Raw genomic sequence first — 19,871 nt, forward strand, 5'->3', positions numbered from 1 at the left:
GGTACTTAATATATTATTATACATTTTATCCTCCCACCGAAATGGAGCATCTTTACAAAGCGGATCCCTGTCTATTTCTCGTGGTCGCAGAAATGTTTTCTTTTCTTTCTTTCTTTTCTTTATCGAGAAAGAATGGAATTGTGCAAAAATAATAATAAAACAAAGAAAGCATTAAAAAAAACTACATCTTGTATTTCTATTTAATTTTTATTATTAGACCATGTATTTATTGTTTTAACACAACAGAAGTGAAGATTTGCGTAATAATCAGATATGGAAGGAAGTATATTTTGAGCTTGTTTTTTCCTAATGGTGTTTAAACCAGTGGTTAGGACCCCCAAAATTAATGTGTTTTGTCTGCAGAACCCCACATCTGAAAATATTTTGTACCAGGGACCTATAGTCCCAGGGACCCCCTTTGTGTAAAAATATAAAAAATAAAATCAAAATGTGTCACATTTTTCCCCAAGATTTTTTTTGAAAATAGCGTATCTACAAGCTCACAATGCGTTGTGAGCTTGTAGATCTGCTATTATAGGTGTAAAGTGTTCGTAGTAGCTTCTTTTGGGCTAGTTTTCATAGACCTGGTTGCTTGTTTCTCTCATAACGCATGGCAACACTGGCCGCCATACGTTTTGTAGTTTTTATTTGTAGTGCGAGACACTGGTATGAAGATTACAAGTAGTTTAATAGCAAGTTACATTGTTGTTGTTACGTTTAGCTAGTTGATGAATGGCAGCTTTTCTTGGTCATTTCAAAATGCCTCAAGACAACACAGTAGACTAGAGAGATACGTCGTATAACTTCACCTTAACGCCAGGAGGAAAAGGGCGACGGTCGTTACGTATTTGGGTGAGTTAACGCTAACTAAGTTAGCTAACTTTACACATATCAGGCTAGACGTTGACTGATTTATTTTTATTTTCTTATCTAAGTTGTAGTTAAGTGTGTCAGTAAACGTCAAAACCAGGATGCCAGATGAGATGGGGCCAATTTAAAAGCTGAAAGTTGTATTAATAATAGTGCTGTTATGTAGGCAGGGAATCGCATGCAAATGCGATTCCCTGCCTACACAACAGCACTATTATTAATACAACTTTAAAAACGTCGTGTCAGGGATGAACAGCAGCTGTTATACAGTACTCAGTGTGTAATATCTAGACTAGGTCGCTCTGTTTGAATGTCTGTCGTTTTCAGTTTGTATTTGAAGGGAACAACAGCACAACCACGCTATCATGATACCATACCACAGTGGTTCTTCTCAACCTGTGGGTCGGGACCCCCAGGCGGGTCCCCAGATGACAGTGAAGTGACAATTTTGAGGACGTTTAAGAGCTTTTTAATACCTCAAGAAAGAAAAAGACCATAACTGTATCAAAAGAACTATACTATAAAAAATGGTCAAACATTGGCCAAATTGTCTAATAATAAGAAAGAGGCACATTTTTTGAAATAGCAGAACGTTGCGAGGCATTGTGAGCTTGTAGATCTGCTATTTTCACAATATTTATCTGTGGAACCGAGTCAAACTAAATGTAATGCCTCAACTCCTACATTCCAAGTGCCTATCAGGGTGGGGGTCCCCAGTTCAAATATGATTATTTGTGGGGGTCCCCAGTTCAAATATGATTATTTTGGGGGGTCCAGAAAAGGTTGAGAACCACTGCTATTCCATGCACTAGCCTCCTCTCTCTGACCAACTAGGTTCATTCACCCCCTCCCACGCTCCCATCTAGTTTCCTGTCCAGCCACATTCCATTCTGGAGGAAAGGGAAATAAGAGTTTTAAAGATACCAGTTCGGCAGGTGGCTTCCTCGTGGTATCAGAGACTTTGTGTTGTAATATGTACCTATAATGGAATAATGTATAACAGCATCCCTGTTTGTGTGACACTACAGGGAGCTTTCTGATCAGAGGCCTGACCCCAGGAACCTCTGTATCTTGCCACTAGGTATGAGTTGGTGCAGTGAGAGGCTGTGGTGGCCTCCCCAGCAACGGTAAACACGGCGGGGGACTTGCGGACCTCCGTCTGCAGGGTGGTCATCTACCTCCAGAAGGACATGTCTGGGGACAGCTGCCTGCACCGGCTTCACAGCCAGGCTGGCTCTTCCTCCTCCCCTTCAGCCCTTCCTCTGGCCTGTCCCAAGACCAAGCCCTGCAGTTACAGAGGAGCAGTGGGTCTGGGGAATAAGTATGTACGACTCAATGTCGGAGGGACCTTGTTTTACACCACACTGCAGGTGCTGACAAAGCAGGACTCCATGCTGAAGGCCATGTTCAGTGGAAAGAAGGAGGTGTTCACTGATAGAGAAGGTGAGAACCACTTCTGCAGGATGTCTTCTTGATAGAGCTACATTCCATTCTAAACTCTTCCTGGTTTGAAAGCTACCCAGAATCAGACAAAATTCACGTAGCATGATGGCGCAGTGGTTAGCACAGTTGCCATAGCAGGAAAGTTCAGGGTCCGATCTATGTGGAGTTTGCATGATGCTCTGGATGCTCCGGTTTCCTCCCACATCAATAGACATGGGGACATACTCCTGCCAATGCCCTTGAACAATGCACTGGTCTTAGCACTGGAGCTGACATCTGGACGCTGCTTATTGGCTGCACGCTGCTCCCAACTAGTTAGAAATTGGCTCAAATACAGAGGACAATTTCCCCCATAGGGTTCAATAAAGTGTAACTTCATACCGCTGCCATCAATACATGTCATTGTCTAACTATTCATAACTTCAGCCACGAAATGTATGTAAACAGACGTTTTCCTGTAACTTGCTTTATTGTATTTGTACTATGTGACTCATAGTTGAGTCAGCATTGGCTGAAAGTGAAACCCCAAACAAAAAAAAACTAAAAAGCTGTACTGTTAAGAAGATCCTTTTAAGATTAAACTCAACTTTAAAATTGCAGCAGAAAGACTGCCCCCCCCCCCCAGGCATATTACAATCCTGCTCAATGGCTCAAAAACGGACATTCAAAAAACGTGAGGCGAGAACGTAAAGCCTTTATTAATGCATGACTAACACCAACATATATTTCGTCTGGAAACTGCTGGTCTCATCTGCACATAGTGAGACTTACAGACACAGACCCATTGATGGTGCCAATTCACATGAGACATGTAAATACACGAGCAATCAAACAATCAATCAACACATCTTAAAACACATGAGTGCGATAACCTCAAGCATATAATAGACTGGCAAAACATGAGCATTACATAAGAACAATTATATTTAGAAATGTGTGTGTGTTTGTGTGTGTGAGTGTGACAAACAGCTCAGTAACATTGGTAGGAGAAGAGAGTATTCATTAAAAATATCACATACAACTAAAACATTTTGGCAAAAACAATCTAATTAAATACAAAAACTTTATTGCAAATCATGACAGAAGGAATTACATGGGAGAAATAAAGATAAATACAAAAATAACAATGGCAGTGAGTTGGGGTGAATAAAGAACAAATATAAACATACTGTACAAAAGGAAAGCCGTTTACAGAAATGTGGTATGTGTTTACGTATGATTTGTGGCTGGAGTTGTGAATAGACTATAAGATGGTGGTGTACTGGTGGGTGAATGTTAGTGCGTCGCAATCGACCATATGGCAGCCGCGTCCTTCGTCCATTCGATTCCAGCCAGAGCCAACTTGGTTTGTATGGATTCCCCCACCCCCTCCCTCCCTTTAGCTTCCTGTCTCTTTCCGCAAAGACACAAATAACGAAAACTGTCCCCTAAACATATATTAACATAATATGTAACATGTATTGAGTCCTGTATGGTCCTTTAACACAATGTTCTGCTTCATGTGGACTCTGATGTGGTCTGTTGTTTCCCTCCAGGCTGGATCCTCATCGACCGCTGTGGGAAACATTTTGGCAGTATTTTGGGCTACCTGCGGGAGGGCACAGTCACCTTGCCCAAAGGCCGTCAGGCTGTACTGGAGCTGCTGGCTGAGGCCAAGTATTACCTCATCCAGGATCTGGTGGAAACCTGCCAAAACAGCTTGCAGGTCTGTCACACAAAACCTCTTTGGCATTAGACCCAGAAAACCAATATGCCTGTGTCCTCTATTCTATTCTATATTTTTTAATAATTGCAAAATGTGCTTATTGAAGTAATATATTACAAATAATTGAGGACTGAGTTCTGCAAATCCAATCCTTTGCTAATATTACAGCCTTTGTGCTGACCTATGTCACCCTCTCTAAGCTGTTGCTGCTAGTGATTGGTTTAATTTCAGTCTCTGAAAGCTTCTTAATAGGAGAACTATCACTCAGCAAAAACAACAACTGCATTGCAGAAACAATCCAAAGTCTTGACTCTTTATAGGGCGGTCCTTCATATAGGGGCTGGCACATTATTGGTTTCCAAAGCAGTAGACTGGGCTAGGTTTGTTGGTTGTTCTAGCACCTATTTATCAGAACTCATACAGCCACACATCCCAGCCAGAGCCCAGAGGTCGACTGACCAGTTGTTACTGGTTGTGCCCACTAAACACATGACCAGAGGTGACTGAGCCTTTACAGTGGTGGGTAGCCCCCTTGTTTGTTTAACGTTTTGGTCGACCTTGGTCGTTGTGCTTTATAAATACAGTTTGAGTTGAGATATGTTTAGATCACCTACCTTGTATTTAGAAGATCCCAGAGGTATCAGCAGGTGGAGATCTTTGACCGTCTGGCAGCATATTATCTTCAGTCAGTAACGTGATTAAAATGGTTTGCAGGAGCCAAGCTAGTTAAACCAGTTAATGTTCTCTGAGACTTTAGAGTTTGGTTTCAACCTGACACAAACATTGTTTTCATAGGATTTTTAACTCAGCCTGTGATACCTGTTGCCCCCTCTAAATCTACAGTACCTAGACTCCTCATACCTGTCTCACCTCTTAGTAGTTTAGTATGTACAGTATATAACAAGGCTGCACGTCCCTCTCAGCTGTTAAAACTTGGTTTGCTCTGAACCTTGTATGTATTTGAGCCTCAAGACTAGGGCAGCATGCCAGCAATCTAGTTTGCTGTCCCATTTGGCTGAGACATAGCAGTGAGTAAGCATCACATCATACTGAAAGATGTTGCTTGGAATGCCCGCTGGGTTGGTACTTGCTTATTTGAGCTGCTAAGGTTTAGAGATTCTGTTGTTTCCACGGGAACAGATTGCATGGCAGCAAGTCTTTCTAAATCAGGGACTCATTGAATATGACACTTCCTGGCTTTCATTCATCCCATCAAGTCCAATGGTTTATGAATGGACATCACATCATATTTATATGATGTTTTCATGATCCTTCAATAGATGAAGACCGTTGGTGTAAACCTAGTAGAAATATTACCACTTGAATGCCACTTGAATTTTCTTTTTAACAAGATGGATGGTGAGTTGTTGAGGTCGTGTCACACAAAATGAAGAGATTGAGGTTACTATTACCTCAAGAGTAAATGTATAAAGGTGAAAAGAGAGCATGTGATTCCAATGTTCATAGGTCTAATAAACTGATGTCATTGTGTCTGTCATGGTAGACTACTAAAGGTCAAGTTATCCTTGGCTGCATGACCATTGGTCCTGAAATTAAAAAGCATTAAAGCATTAAAAATGCAAATAAACGCAAGCATCTATTTGCTGGAATGAACTCACTAAACCCTAAAAAAAAAATAGTTGAGCACTTAATTCATCATCAAGGTATTGCATGTAATAAAACAAACATAACCACTTAACATACTTTACATAAACATTTGTTTTTTGATAATGAACATTCACTTATCAAACTTATCGAACAGATTCAATTTTGAATACTCATTCATACATTTCCTTTCAGTAATGGTAACATACAGTAATGTTAGACAAGTCTGGCTTCTGAAGAAGTCAAATTATGTACTATGTGTCATCCTGCTGTTCAGTTAAGATTTGGCCCTAGAGACTCACAGACATTGATAGACAAGTAAGTGGCCATCCTTCAGAGTTACAGTATGTAACTGCCCATATGTCTCTTTGATTGACAGGACAATAAGGAGCAGGCCCTGTGTGTCATCCCTGTGGTCACCTCCATCAAGGAAGAGGAGAGACTCATCCAAGCCTGTACCAAGGTTAGAGAAGGGATATTGTGGGAGAAGTGTTTTGGTACCAGTTCACATTTAAAAGGCAATACGCTATGTAAATACACGTAATCATCCATTGAAATGTCTAATCAGATGCATTGCCTAGTTTGCTTACTGTACTTGTTATACTGGATAATGCTTTCCTTGATTTTATGCACAGTAACGTTTTTAGGCCAATTATTCATCAAATTATGTCTCCCTCTCTGCTAGCCTGTGGTGAAGATAGTTTACAACAGAAGCAACAACAAGTACTCGTACACAAGGTAAGGAAGCAGCAACACAAAGCTCCCGGCCTCCCGCCGACTTTATCTGGTTTATTTTCATGATGCGAGCTCAATGAGTTTGAGAAGGTTGAGAAATTTAGAGTAAAGGATAACAAGTAGACATAAAACCTAATGTCTATCTAAATAACAACTAATATCTGACTACAAACAACATACATGACTAAACAACATACCTAGCATCTAAATAACAAAACTAGCATTTGTCTAAATGGTTAACAAGTAGGAAGTGCAGACATAAAGATACCTAATCTAAGTAAGAGATGAGGTGGTCAATTATGACCCCCCATTCTTTCTCCCAACAGCAACTCTGATGACAACTTCTTGAAGAACATTGAGCTGTTTGACAAGTTGTCTCTGAGCTACAATGGACGAGTGCTCTTCATCAAAGACGTACTGGGAGACGAGATCTGCTGCTGGTCCTTCTATGGGCAGGGCCGCAAGCTGGCCGAGGTCTGCTGCACCTCCATTGTCTATGCCACTGAAAAGAAGCAGACCAAGGTGAGGACCATTGCCTCAGCACAGTCAGCAGGGTGTTCCACTAGTAGTGTAGGTGCATTTTGTGTCAATGTCATTGATTACATAATTTACATCACAGCGTTAGCTGGAGGCAAAACAAGATGCAGTAAAAAGTAGCCGGCTGGGGATGTTGTACGGCTATCTGGCTGTCAGTTTGCGCTTGTGGAACACCCTGCATCAGGCCAACTTATTCCATGAAGCACTTGGCAGCCTTTAAGGCCACATACAACACGATTTGGATAAGATAGTCTCAAGATAGAATCAAATGTGGTCTAAATGAAGGTTTCATTGACACATACCACTACCAACCATTACATGTGCAGTGTGCATGCTGGCTGTCCATGCTGGTTTTTCCCACTCATTCCCTGTTTGGAAAAAAAAATCTAAATTCCTACTCAATCTAAGCTCCTCAGACCAAGCTCCCCTCTCTAAATCCTGCCAGAATTGTTGACTAATATTGACATCGTACTCAGTCTTTAAAATACTCAGCCCCTCCCAGGTCCACGATCCCCACTAAGCAGGGCACTGTCTTCATTGCCACTAAGGAATAGATATATTATGTGTACATTGTGTAGTGGGGATATGGCTCTGGGCGAGTGGGTTTGACCTCATAACCACTGAAGGATCTGAAGGCATCCAAACGTCTGGTTCTTTTACCATTGCAGGTGGAATTTCCTGAGGCCCGCATTTACGAGGAGACTCTGAATGCTCTGCTCTATGAGACTGTGCCCATCCCTGACAACAACCTGCTGGAGGCCACAAGGCGGCGCCACGTCCCATGCGGCTCGCACAGTGAGGAGGAGGAGGGGCCTGGAGGCCCCGGGGTGGAGCTTCGGGAGCGTGTCCGCCGTATTCACGTAAAGAGGTACAGCACCTATGACGACCGGCCCCTGGGACACTGAGGCCATAGCAAGCCCCCAACCAACAGCAGATCACGAACTGGGAAGTGTGGGCTCCACAGTGCCGAAATGGCGGACACAAACAGTGTTTTGGTGCTGAACATTGGACTATAACGTCATCTGCTGACATTCATACTTTTTGCTCTTTCAATATGGATGAGATTTTTTTCAATTTTTCAATTCTCTCCACCACTACACAAGCTCTTTGTCATCTTCAAAAAATCTTAAAGTGGCCTTACTAGTATATTATCTGAGATTATTTGTCTGGATTGTTGTTCCTATGAAGCAAATATCTATAATGCACTATAAACATATTTATAAGGCATTATAATCTTGCTTTATAACAATAACATTATGAAGCATTTTATAATGAGTTATAAAGTCAAGTATTATAATACTACCGGTAATAGTAATTGCTGGACACCTTTCTGGCAAGAATCATAGTGTATTGTCTCATGGACATGGTTATCATATTCTATAATGTAATATAATCACTGTTATATGCATTATAGTATAATATAAGTGGTCATTGGGTGCTTTAAATAAAGTAATGACATTTCTGAAGGTGTAGGCAGAAACATTTTGTGTTCCGTGATGAGGTTGTTCAAGTCAGAAAAAAAGGGTGTAGAATATCAGCTTGGAAGGGAGATCAAGATTTAGTCTCAGACATCCCAATATCCTCCCCTTCTACAACTACTTCCATGACCGCACACGAGTCATTAAGTATGCCCCACACAGGCGATTTGACGAGCAGCGCTCTGCCACATACATGGAGGAGGTGTCTGGTGCACTGATGTACTGCCATGAGAACATAGTCATTCATCTGGACATTAAGCCAGAGATTATACTACTTGGCTTTCTTGGGGCGCTTAAAATCTTGCTTTGGTCAATGTCAATGCACCATCTCTGAGGCATAGATTTAAGGCAACCACTCCTATATCTGGCTTTGTCCATGTGTCCGTATGTATGTATGTATGTATGTAAGTATGTATGTCCACATAAAATTGATGACAACATCAATACGGGGGTCAATACGGGGCTCATCGAAGGCACCACTCACTTCACACAGGGTGTGATTTTTTTTACTTAATTAAAGCACCCAATCACCACTTGAACAGTGACATCAATCACACTATAATGCATTACAACAGTGATTATATACATTATAATGCATTATACATGTATTATGTGTATTGAAACTATGAGAATGATTATATTACACTATGATCCTGTCCCAAAGGAAATGAGTGACCAATCATTTATAATGTGTTATGATTGCATTATGGGTAATCATAACTGTAATTATACAGCGTTATGAGCAGATTACAATAGTTATAGATTTACCCCTATAATGCATTATAGATGGGTTTCATTGGAAGTATTACCTTGTAATCTTTGCAGCGGCCTCCTCATAATTTCTGGGTTTTTCTACAAATTGTCATCAAATGAGTTAACATTTTTGGAGCCATCTTCTGGATTTTATTTTCAATAAATTCTACAGTATGCACTACTATATCATAGAAATGATAATGGTCTTTAAAATGTAGGCAACAATCTTAGCACTTAGCACATTGTTAGACAGGTGGGAGAGAATGTTATCATATTTATACTTTGAGTGTATGTTTCATATTACATATTATATTACAGCGGCTGATTACTATTTTGCCAAAGGTGAATAATTAAATAGAACAAAAGAACATTTAATGAATGGGATCAAGCTTTTCAGCAGGTTTTCATCCTCCCAAAATGTTCTTTGCTCTGAATCAAAGTGTGCCTCTAACTTTTTCCACTGGCTTGAATATAAAAGTTTTAATTATGAACATTAACCTGTTATGTGGCTTTCTGTAAACAGGTTCCATCATCAGCATTCATCAGCATAGACATTTAAATGGAAGCAACAAATGAAATATCTACATTTTCTGAAGAACAAGGTTGGATGCGTTCCACTTAATGCAAGATACCAATCTATATTTCGACACCTATTGTTTCACAGCTGGCCCTTGTCCAGTTGTGTTGATACTAAACCATGTACAGTACAGTACACCGAAAGATTTACACTATGAGATTCTTGATCAATATATATATCGTCAGTATATAATAAAAAATATTAGAACAACTAGAACAGTCAGGTGACTTGAGAACATTACATCACTTTATTGTAATGCAGCCTTTAAAAACCAACACTTTTACCATATCACGCTAATATGCTATCCAAAACCTCAGACAATATAAGGACATAATGAAGATATATTGACCAGCCCTAGTGTACAGTGCCACTAGGTATGGGATTCCTTTCATTGCTCTCAATAATGATTGATAAATAATAACTTTGCCTATGAAGCACTTTTCAAACAGTTGTTGCAAATCACTATGCAAAGCTGAAATAGCAGAGAAACTTTAAGCAGACAAACTTTAATCAAGTAACTTGTGGTTGTTGATTGTAGGGACACACTCTGACCACACGAGGGCAGCAAACACCTGAAGAGTAATTATACATTACTTGGTTAATGGCCCAGACAGACAGTCATGATGAGAACAGTTTCTTTTCTTTGCATTTTTGCATCTGAGGAGGGGAGGATGATTTTGCTGTTATTTCAGGTAATCTCTAGATTTTGTTGGCTATATTTGTGAAAATACATGGTGCTAACAAATGAATGACAACACTTTTGTGCTCACCCCTTTTATCATTCCCTACTGCCGGCTCCAATTAAACTCAGTGAAGTGAATGAAATAGCTTAAAGGAGTAGTTCACCCAAAAATACTTATTTTCTATCAATTGCACACCCCATGAAGCCTTGAATTAATGTTTTTATTTTTTATTTTGTTGCATTCCTAAGTCAATAATTTGATGACCGGGTGTATTTCCGGTAGGAGACACAAAGAGTCTACAGTGGGTGCATCCACACATGTACGTCAAGTTGTCGTTCGGAAGTCCCATCCACTCCCATGTTATAGGAAAAAACGAAACGGTACTTCTGTTTTTTAACTTAACATGGGAGTGGATGGGACTTCCGACTTCCCTACGACAACTTGACGTACATGTGTGGATGCACCGGGTGCATCCACACACATACATGTGTGCACCCTATGGGTGCATCCACACATGTACGTCAAGTTGACGCTAGGGTCGCAAGCCCTTGTTCCGGTTCCGGCCATTTTTGGCCGTTACTCAATGAAAACCGGAACCCGGATATGCACTTCAGATGGACGTCGGGACGGAACTTCCGTTTTTTAACTTAACATGGGGATGGATGGGACTTCCGACTTCCGACAACTTGACGTACATGTGTGGATTCACCCATAGGGTGCATCCACACATGAGCGTATGCTGGCGTGCAACGCTACGCTACGTGACGCTAGCCCCGTCCACTCCCATGTTAAGTTAAAAACCGGAAGTTCCGGTCCGGTTTTTCCTATAACATGGGAGTGGACGGGACTTCCAACTTCCGGGCGTCAAATTCACGCTAGCGTGCGCTCATGTGTGGATGTACCCAGTGTGTCTCCTACCGAATACATTAGCATCTTTCCGCCGGTTATCAAATTATTGGCTTGGGAATGCGGCAAAAACTAAAAGAAATCCATGAATTCAATGCTCCATGGGGTGTGTAATTGATAGAAAATAAGTCATTTATTGGGTGAACTACTCCTTTAAGGTAGCCTGTTGGAACTATATGTGCAGTGACTGTCTGCAGTCGTGCATTGCCCACGTGCCCCTCCTAAATACATTTAGATGACGATACAGATGCTTGATGGCATAATGTAGGTAGCTACACATTACACAACGGTGCATTCTTTACAGTAGGCAATGGGCCTAACAGTACTCGTCTACCTAGATGGACAACAGCAACAATTATGCTTTGTGTACCATGATCAATCATGTGTGTCCAAAACACATCTGAATAATCGATAATTAAATAGCCTACAATTGGATCCTTAATAGGGGATTGTAACTGTCAAGAGTGTTGACACACATTGAACCAAAATTGACCCTTAGGGGTCGTTTTAAATGAGACAAAATGATCACTGAGGATTTTACATCGTCGTTTTCCCATAAATAAAAATACTAAGCATATCAACGGGGGGGGGGGGGGGGGGGGGTCCGACTCCGTGGCGTAATGCATCAAACTAACTGGGCATCCTTGAAATGAAAAAGGTTGAGAAGCACTGCACTGCACTGCCACTCCACGTCTCCACCTATCATTTCTCACGCCACGACGAAACGGGAGCTCAGCCTCACATGTGATGTATTGTAGCCATGGACACGACGGTCGTCTGTCACCACCGTTATGGATGAACTTCAGCCTTCTCCATTTACATCTACACAAACGTTCAGATTTCAAATATAAAGTGCTGCTTACCCTATGGCCACGGATGATACTATTATGTACGGCCCATCAGAAGTACCCGTAATTTCCATATTGTTTAATAAAAGCATTTTAATACGATCGGTGACGGTGTCTACTTTCTCATTGACTTATAATGTATCAGAGTGCAATACACCTCCCAGCCGATAAGGTCGCGTAGTTGAAAGCATCTGGAGAAAATGGCCATCGATCGAATTAAAATGCTTTTTATTTAATAATACGGAAGATACGGGTACTTCTGAGGACCCGTACGTAATAGCAACATCCGTGGCCATGGGGTAAGCACTTTATATTTGAAATCTGAACTTTAAAGTAGATGTACGGACCGTAAATGGAGACAGTGCAAACACCAGGTTGAAGTTAATCCATGACTGTCATGATACCTCAGATGCTGTGTGTGAGGCTTCAATGGTGCTGAGAAGCCTGGCTTTGGGGACACACACTAGTGATTTCTCAGCCCATTGATCATCAGTGATGACAAAGAGGCGGTAGGACCTCCTCCTTCGCTGGCGTCATTCACAGGGAGGCTGAAGATGATGGCTCCACACCGATGCGTCAGCCTCCAGCTGGCAGGGAAAGCCTCTCTTTGCCTTCAGCAGGAACGAGGAAATAAGAAGGCAACAAAATTCTAGAAGATAAGAAGGACGGAAGACACTAAGACAAGCCGAGCTGAGATTGCGGACAGTCTTGTGACGTGTTGTCCTACTGACCACCACGGAGTCATGATGGGTTCGTCCACAGAGGAGGAATTCAATGAGAAATTATTATGGAACGTGAAACGAGAGGTGAGTGCTATTGTTTCACATCACGCCCCTGTTGAGCGTTACGTTAACCTCAGGTCTGTTTAATACATAGAGCGTAAAATCTGTTACATTATTTACACCACGCCACGATGGAAAATATTGGATTATCTCTATAACAGGTTTAATGGGTTGACGTGACAGACACAAACAAGTGCGCGCAAGAGTGTTGGACTAGGCTACTATTATTTTGCTTTTTAGAATGAATGGGTGCTTTATTTATTCTGCGTATCGCATTGTAACATTAATCCACTGGCTAGCGAGAGCTGTCATCATTTCTTATTTAATTTATTTCTTACTTTTTTCTTTACAGCAGCATAAGTTTTCCAGTTTAATTAGGCTAATTGTCTAAGATTAAAATGAATACTGCCTAGATCTGCTTTCGGTTTAATTGTCTGAGACTTCTTTTTTACGTTTCCATGTTGTAGGCGCCCGCCGATAAACTGATTTACCGAGACAATTATCGAATGGGTTCTGTTAATGAGAAACAGGTGCTGTCCTGATGCGTATCACTCATTACGAGGTCCAAGCCTGCCTCATTTAGAAGTCACCAGTTAAAACTGCAAACATACCTAGGTTACATTTATAAAACGTTAGTGGTCTACACAGAACAATAAGTTCTATTGATAGCGGCTAATGGCAAGTACTAATCATTTGTTCTTTGTCAATAAATTCATGACGGCGAATCTCTCACTAGAGCCTTCTAGTGGCGGAATAAGTAATTACACGATAACAGCATTTCTTTTCAACTTTAAAACAATAAAACAAATCTCAGAAAACAAATTCCTGTCCCAGACAATATGTTGTGGTATCCTTGAGCAGGATTTTTATCCCCTAATTGCTCCTGAGTACTAAATATGGTAAATGGTGCATTTATATAGTGCCTTTATCCAAGGCGCTTTACAATGATTGTGCATTACATTCACACACACATTCATTCATATTGTTACTACGGTGATAAAATACAATATAATATAATAAAGCCTAATTGAAATATACAATCCATCTGTGTTGTCTAGATGAAGTACAAACATTTTCAAACTTTTGTCATGATTAGTAATTTTTTTACTCGAGTTTAAAATCTGCATTATAAGCAACATGATACAGAGATACATTCCAATATCCACAATCCCTCAGCGCTCTGCTCATCTGTTTAGAATGCTCATTTGTTAATTGCGTGGTCTTCTTTCTCTGAAGTTCAATCTTTTCTGTTTCTATGGCTTATATCACATATTTCTTTTTGCATATTGCATTCCTTGGCCCCCTGTATTGCTGGTTGCAGCTATATTATAATTATATTAATGACAGGTGAAACCATTAAGGAAAGCCTGTCTATATGATATGCTTACATACAGGTTGAACCATGAGCATATGAACTTGTGATTCCAGATTGGATGTACAGACAGAGGCTTTTAAACATCAGCACATAATCACCTTACTCCTCACCCCAACAATTGGCCACCTTTTCTGCTGTTGTAAATAATAAAATTGTTACACCTGCTGCACTCTAAATAGGGCGTGGGATGGTTTCACTGGATGTCTGCGCACTCTGCGGGCAGCATCATGCCTGTCTTCGTAACATACGCAATAAAAGTCTCTTTAAAAAGATTACAGGTGGACAGAGTGGTAGGGTTTTTAAAATGTTGTCTTTTGAAGAATCGGACAATGAAAGCCGAGGTGAGGATGAGGAGGATAGTAGAGCTTATGGAAAGAGAAGGAGGAGCGAAACAAGTGGTTCAGTAGGTGGTAAACATAAGTATGTTGTGGGGATGAAAGCATCTTCAGTAATCCACGTGAAGTTGGAAAGAACAATTGGGAAGGTGCAGTTAGTGAGGATCACAAGGACTGGGATAGTCATTATCGAGTGCAAGGAAAGGACAATGATCAGATGAATAGAGGATTATGTCATTTAGAGAGAGTCCAGTAAATTGCTTTCAACTTGGAGGAAGAAAAAGGAGAAGGGGTGTGCCTCAGTGGATTGGCTCTGACAATGAAGGCAGACTTATTTCTTGAAGTTGTTGGTGTCAAGCAAGAAGGCTAACTTGGTATAGAGAAGGGGAATGGGAGAAAACAAAGTTAGTACGCCTGGTGTTTGAAGGGAATGTATTACCAGAGAGAGATTACTTATGTTACAGGGTCAGGCCATTTGAAAAAGCACCACTTGTTGTTGTTGATGTTTCAAATGTCAGGAGTATGGGCATGTTGCTGCTGTATTAGTGGAGCGCATAGGGGAAGAATCTAGCATATTATTGTAAAAGCGTGAAATTTGGTGCATTTGCTCTCCGAAGGGTATAAATCAAATTTGTCCGAAAACCAATTTTCAACATACAGTAGCTGCCAAAATTGGGTTTTCGTATTGAAATGTATGCAATTAACCAATTTGAATGATATTTGGTGTCAATTTGTATTTTTCACAATATTTTGATAAACAAAGATGGCTGCCAAGGTGGCCATTGCGGCATATCTTTTCCTTCAGAAGCTTGGCTAAATAGATATTTGTTGCAGACAGTGCTATTCTTCCCTCATTAACAGCCATGGCCAATTGGCCATACAGAGTAAATGAGTTTGACAGTAAGTTATCAGAGATATTTCTGTAGATAAGAGAAGACCAGCAGAAACGTTAGTGAAATATACTTAATTACTAACCTACCATACTGAGTTAGTTGTAATTTTTTAAGATACATTTGTCCTTACTGGAAGGAATTGTTAGAACAACACGATCAATATAATTATCAGGACAGTTATTGTATTCTCCATCTGTCACCTGTTAAAAAAATAAATAGCATGACGGAACACATTTCATCCAACGACAATCAATGGATTTTGACATTTAAACACACCAAACAGTGCGGTGTGTAACTGAGTTGGGTTGAGCCCCTCTTAGTTTAAAGGTCTCTGTCTCACTGAAGCAGTCAGCTACCTTGGTATTGCCTGGCAACTGAAGGCTTCAGCAGCAACAGTAGCTCACTAGTTGAATTACATCAACTGGTGATTAATACTGTAGTGGCGAGACAGTCCTCTCACACTTAAACAGAGGGGTTTTGTCTTCACCTGATTCCACAATATCACCATGCTCGAAGGGAAACACTGTTGATGTGCATTTCTATTCATTGTTGATTATTATCATAGTCTATAGCAACTACAATATGTACGGTACAACCCATATTGACAAGGACATTCTGCCTATTTCCACTGTTCACAGGGTTCTCATACAACCCCATGATGCACTTTATGGGCAAGTCTATTACTTGCCCGGCCTAATTGATCATTTTTACAGTGTGGCTCTGCAGGAGGCTAGCCGTCTATAAGAGTGTCTGTCTGTGTGTCCGGCGATCACATCTCAACCCTGAACCCACTGGACCGATTATATGGAAGTTTTTTATTGGACTTAATTAGTTGTAACCCACAAAATACAACTTGCGTGTAACGTGACTCACATGTATTTTACTATCAACAAAAAAATGACTTATAAATGTTTTCCTTGATTCATATGTTTTTTATTATCCACACATACATTTGTGTGGTGTGAAGTCGTATCCACGAAAAAATAATCTTAAAAAAAAGTTACGCTTTTGTGGATCCATTTCTGCATGTGAAGCACGTTTTTACACATATGGAATCTTTTATTATTATTCAAATATTTGTATATTTTTCAAGACAAAGATACTCATACAAACGTATAACAAACTACAAGACATCACAGACACTAGTACTCAATACCCAATGAAACAGATACCCTTATCAACCAATTATTAATTTACCGAAAATACAAGGGAATTTTAGTACAATACATTGGCATGAAAAGCGGTATTGATATCACAAAATTAAAGTCAATAAGAGAAAAGAAAAAAGAGAATAAACAAATAAATGCAGAATAAAAGGAGGAATGGAACAGATTGAATCTTTTATTAGACAGAAATACAAAACACAAGTGTACAGTCAAACACTTGGTCTAAAAGGATAACACCAAAAACGTCCTTGAGGTCTTGTTTCCATTGGGATCCTATGTATTCAATTCATCAACATAACATAAAAAAGAACACAAATTCAATATCATCACAAATATAAAACACTGTCACCTGTCTAAGGGAGAAGTGATAATTACCTCCCCCTTCATGTGTGTGAAGCTTTTCAATGTGCATTAGAAAACTCATAATCCATTAACCCTTTATCCTCACCAGTTTGAGCACTAATAGTGAGCAGTGAACTCGGTGCATGTCAGCCTTTCCTCACATCCACACTAGGCAGTGGCCACCTTTCTCGGCAAAAGCAACGTGCCTTTTGTGTCAGGCGTGTATGAGATATCACACACCCCAAGTGGTTCCTTTTCCAGAGACGACTAATGAAGGATGATTCAGAGGTTGCAGCTGCCACTCAGGTCTGGTGCCGATTTTCTTAACCTTTTCAAGTAGTCACAGAATATTTATCTCCAGTATGATTGATCCCCTGATGGTTGCTATTAATCACAGAGGGTTTCACTGTGCTTCTGCGAAAAGACAAAAAAATGTCATCACAACCTCCCGTTCACTTGTCATACGCCTTTGAAAATAACATGTCTCGCCAAAAATACATAGCCGAGATACAGAATATTTCCCAAATACTTTAACCAGGAAGTGAATAGAGCAGTAAATCGTTGGATCACGTTATCTCCTGGTTCTGTGTGCGAAATTAGAAAAATAAAATGTAAAAAATCTTTAAAAAAAAAGGTTTTAGTCGTCCTTGTTAGCCTGGGCCTTTGGAAAAAAGTCTTCAAAGTCGTCCTATGGCAGTGAATGAGTTCAGAGACTCGACACTCAAACTGGCATCTTTTTCGACACGCCTTGCCTGACGTGTTGGGATTGAAGTGAGACGATGAGGTGATGGGCTCACCTCATTGTCGCCCCAAATTTAGGTTCACACTCAGTTGGAAAGGAGGTTCTAGAGACGTAAGCGTCTGTAATGACTCTGCAGTGCAGCGGTGAGGATGTTATGTTGACCTTTTGTGATCTGTGTCTTCCTGGCCTGGGCACATACACTTACGTCAGAAGGATCTGTCCTCCATGAAGACAGATCCCAGAAAGGTCTCATCCACAGTCAGCTACAATTATTGCTAAATGGTTTGAGGATTGTGAGATTTATTCTGTGCAGATGCTTATCCTATATGTGTGTGTGTGTGTGTGTGTGTGTGTGTGTGTGTGTGTGTGTGTGTGTGTGTGTGTTACACACGTGTAATATGGGGTAATTTAAACCTGAGTCAGTGCTGTTTTTCCTGTCCACTCGGATATCATTTGAATACCAGGATGTCGTGAGCCATTATGTTCCTCGTTTCCAGTTAATTACTGTGACATTGATTTAAAGTTATTCTTAGATCATGCAGAAGAAAAAGAAGCTTATATTACAGTAAATGATTCTTTCCATCCTGTCAGACACGCTGTGATTGGCCAGTAGTCACTTTGATTGGCAGTTGTGCAGAATACAAGAACGCTCAACCGAAAACATGATTCACGATTCTTTCCCTATCGGGATGTAACTCGAACGGCGCCGAGTCGGCTGAAGCGGACTTCGCAACTTTCGGCACAGCGACTCACTCGCCTGAGCTCGCTCGGCGGTGGCTCAGAAATGTTTGATGGCTTTAGAAAACGGGTGTGCGTGTGTGTACTCTGTGTGTGTGATTATTAGCACTTGTTTCCCCCTGTCCCTGTTACAGAGGATATTGTTTGTTTAGAGGGGTAAAAATAACCCCAATACCTACCTGTGAAACTCTGCTATGCTCACAGCTTACTGACCATTAATAATGTGCGTGCATGCGGTGCATCAAGCTCGCTCTGCGGTGGCTCAAGTGCGCTTCAGACGACGCGCCTCTGTCGCAGACAGTTCCGCTCCATTTCAACCAATCAAAAGAAGGTATGGCCGGTCCTTAGCACAACACTGCCGTATCCGGTAAAGATGCGGCTTGCGTGGATGTTCATAGCGTCTTGACTTGGTGGAGCTCCCCAGGTCGTGTCAGCAAAACATCAGATAAGAGAGACCCTTGATGTCACCTTGGCCTTAACTTCTAGGTTTTGCTTTAAGGACAGTATCCGATACAGGCGACCGGTGTACGCCGAGGTGCTTTGGAGCTGGCTGGCATTCCAGCAAGCCACCGAACAACATTAACCTCCTTTTTTCCCTAGAAGAAATATTGTTATACAGCACTCACTCTTGCCAGGACAGAATTTTCAGAATTTAGTTACTCTCTGAACTGCCCCCTTATCAAAGTGGCAGTAAGTTTGTAAGAGTCCACTAGACAGGCAAAGACATAAGTTGATTCCATCCATTCATCCACATTCTCCAACACACACACACACACACACACACACACACACACACACACACACACACACACACACACACACACACACACACACACACACACACACACACACACCACCAAAACCATGCTCCCTCAGGTCCTAATTTCCCAGTCTTAATAAGGCATAAATAATGACCTCATTAATGTCTCTGGATGTGCGGTGGCCTGGCGGTGGCAGAACATGTAAACATATTATGCTGCATCCCGACTCCATCCATCGGCCATGCAGGGCTTGCAAGATGGACGTCATGTCTTGTCATCATGCCAGATGAGGTCCTGTGAGGGAAACCGAACACTACAGCAGTTGGTCTCAAACTTTTTAATTGCAAGGATTCCCAGTTTGATATGCATTAGGCCACGGCTCCCCGTTTGATACGATTTAGTTTATCTCTGGGACCCCATTCTACACTGTAAAATCCTAACTCAAAGTGTGTACGGGTCCATTTGGTTCCATTTGTACACCCTTCGTTACAGACCTGTACAGTTATAAGCGCTCATAAGTACTTATAATGCAATCATAACACATTACTTCAGTTAAAGCACACAATGACCACTTATAGTGACTTATAATCACACTAT

At 40.9% G+C, this 19,871-nt stretch overlaps 2 protein-coding genes across 4 annotated transcripts in view; both read left to right on the forward strand.

Annotated features, from left to right (window-relative positions):
• Positions 1 to 638: 638 nt before the first annotated feature.
• Positions 639 to 9,623, forward strand: tnfaip1 (tumor necrosis factor, alpha-induced protein 1 (endothelial)). Its single transcript, XM_084065475.1, has 7 exons — positions 639 to 852; positions 1,899 to 2,313; positions 3,849 to 4,018; positions 6,003 to 6,086; positions 6,309 to 6,361; positions 6,685 to 6,880; positions 7,564 to 9,623. The coding sequence occupies exons 2-7, from the start codon at positions 2,061 to 2,063 to the stop codon at positions 7,798 to 7,800; spliced, it is 993 nt and encodes a 330-aa protein (XP_083921601.1). The 5' UTR covers positions 639 to 852; positions 1,899 to 2,060; the 3' UTR covers positions 7,801 to 9,623.
• A 3,134-nt stretch (positions 9,624 to 12,757) lies between these two features.
• The window catches only part of sgsm2 (small G protein signaling modulator 2), a 126,342-nt gene continuing 119,228 nt past the window's right edge, over positions 12,758 to 19,871 (forward strand). For all 3 annotated transcript variants that reach the window (XR_014601379.1, XM_084065546.1, XM_084065547.1), the window contains exon 1: positions 12,758 to 12,946. Coding sequence is in view for 2 of the 3 variants with exons in the window: in XM_084065546.1 (XP_083921672.1) it covers positions 12,884 to 12,946 (63 nt within the window). In the remaining variant the exon portion in view is untranslated. The remainder of the gene's footprint in view (positions 12,947 to 19,871) is intronic.

This window comes from Gymnoscopelus microlampas (assembly GCF_963454915.1).
Source record: "Gymnoscopelus microlampas genome assembly, chromosome: 8".
NCBI classification, from domain to species: Eukaryota; Metazoa; Chordata; class Actinopteri; order Myctophiformes; family Myctophidae; genus Gymnoscopelus; species Gymnoscopelus microlampas.

What these genes read in the sequence shown, in the direction of transcription:
- tnfaip1 (XM_084065475.1), top strand. Translation starts at nt 2,061, where the DNA reads ATGTCTGGGGACAGCTGCCTGCACCGGCTTCACAGCCAGGCTGGCTCT. An exon ending in GGTGTTCACTGATAGAGAAG is followed by an intron (nt 2,314 to 3,848) that starts GTGAGAACCACT and finishes GTTTCCCTCCAG; the next exon opens with GCTGGATCCTCATCGACCGC. An exon ending in CCTGCCAAAACAGCTTGCAG is followed by an intron (nt 4,019 to 6,002) that starts GTCTGTCACACA and finishes TTTGATTGACAG; the next exon opens with GACAATAAGGAGCAGGCCCT.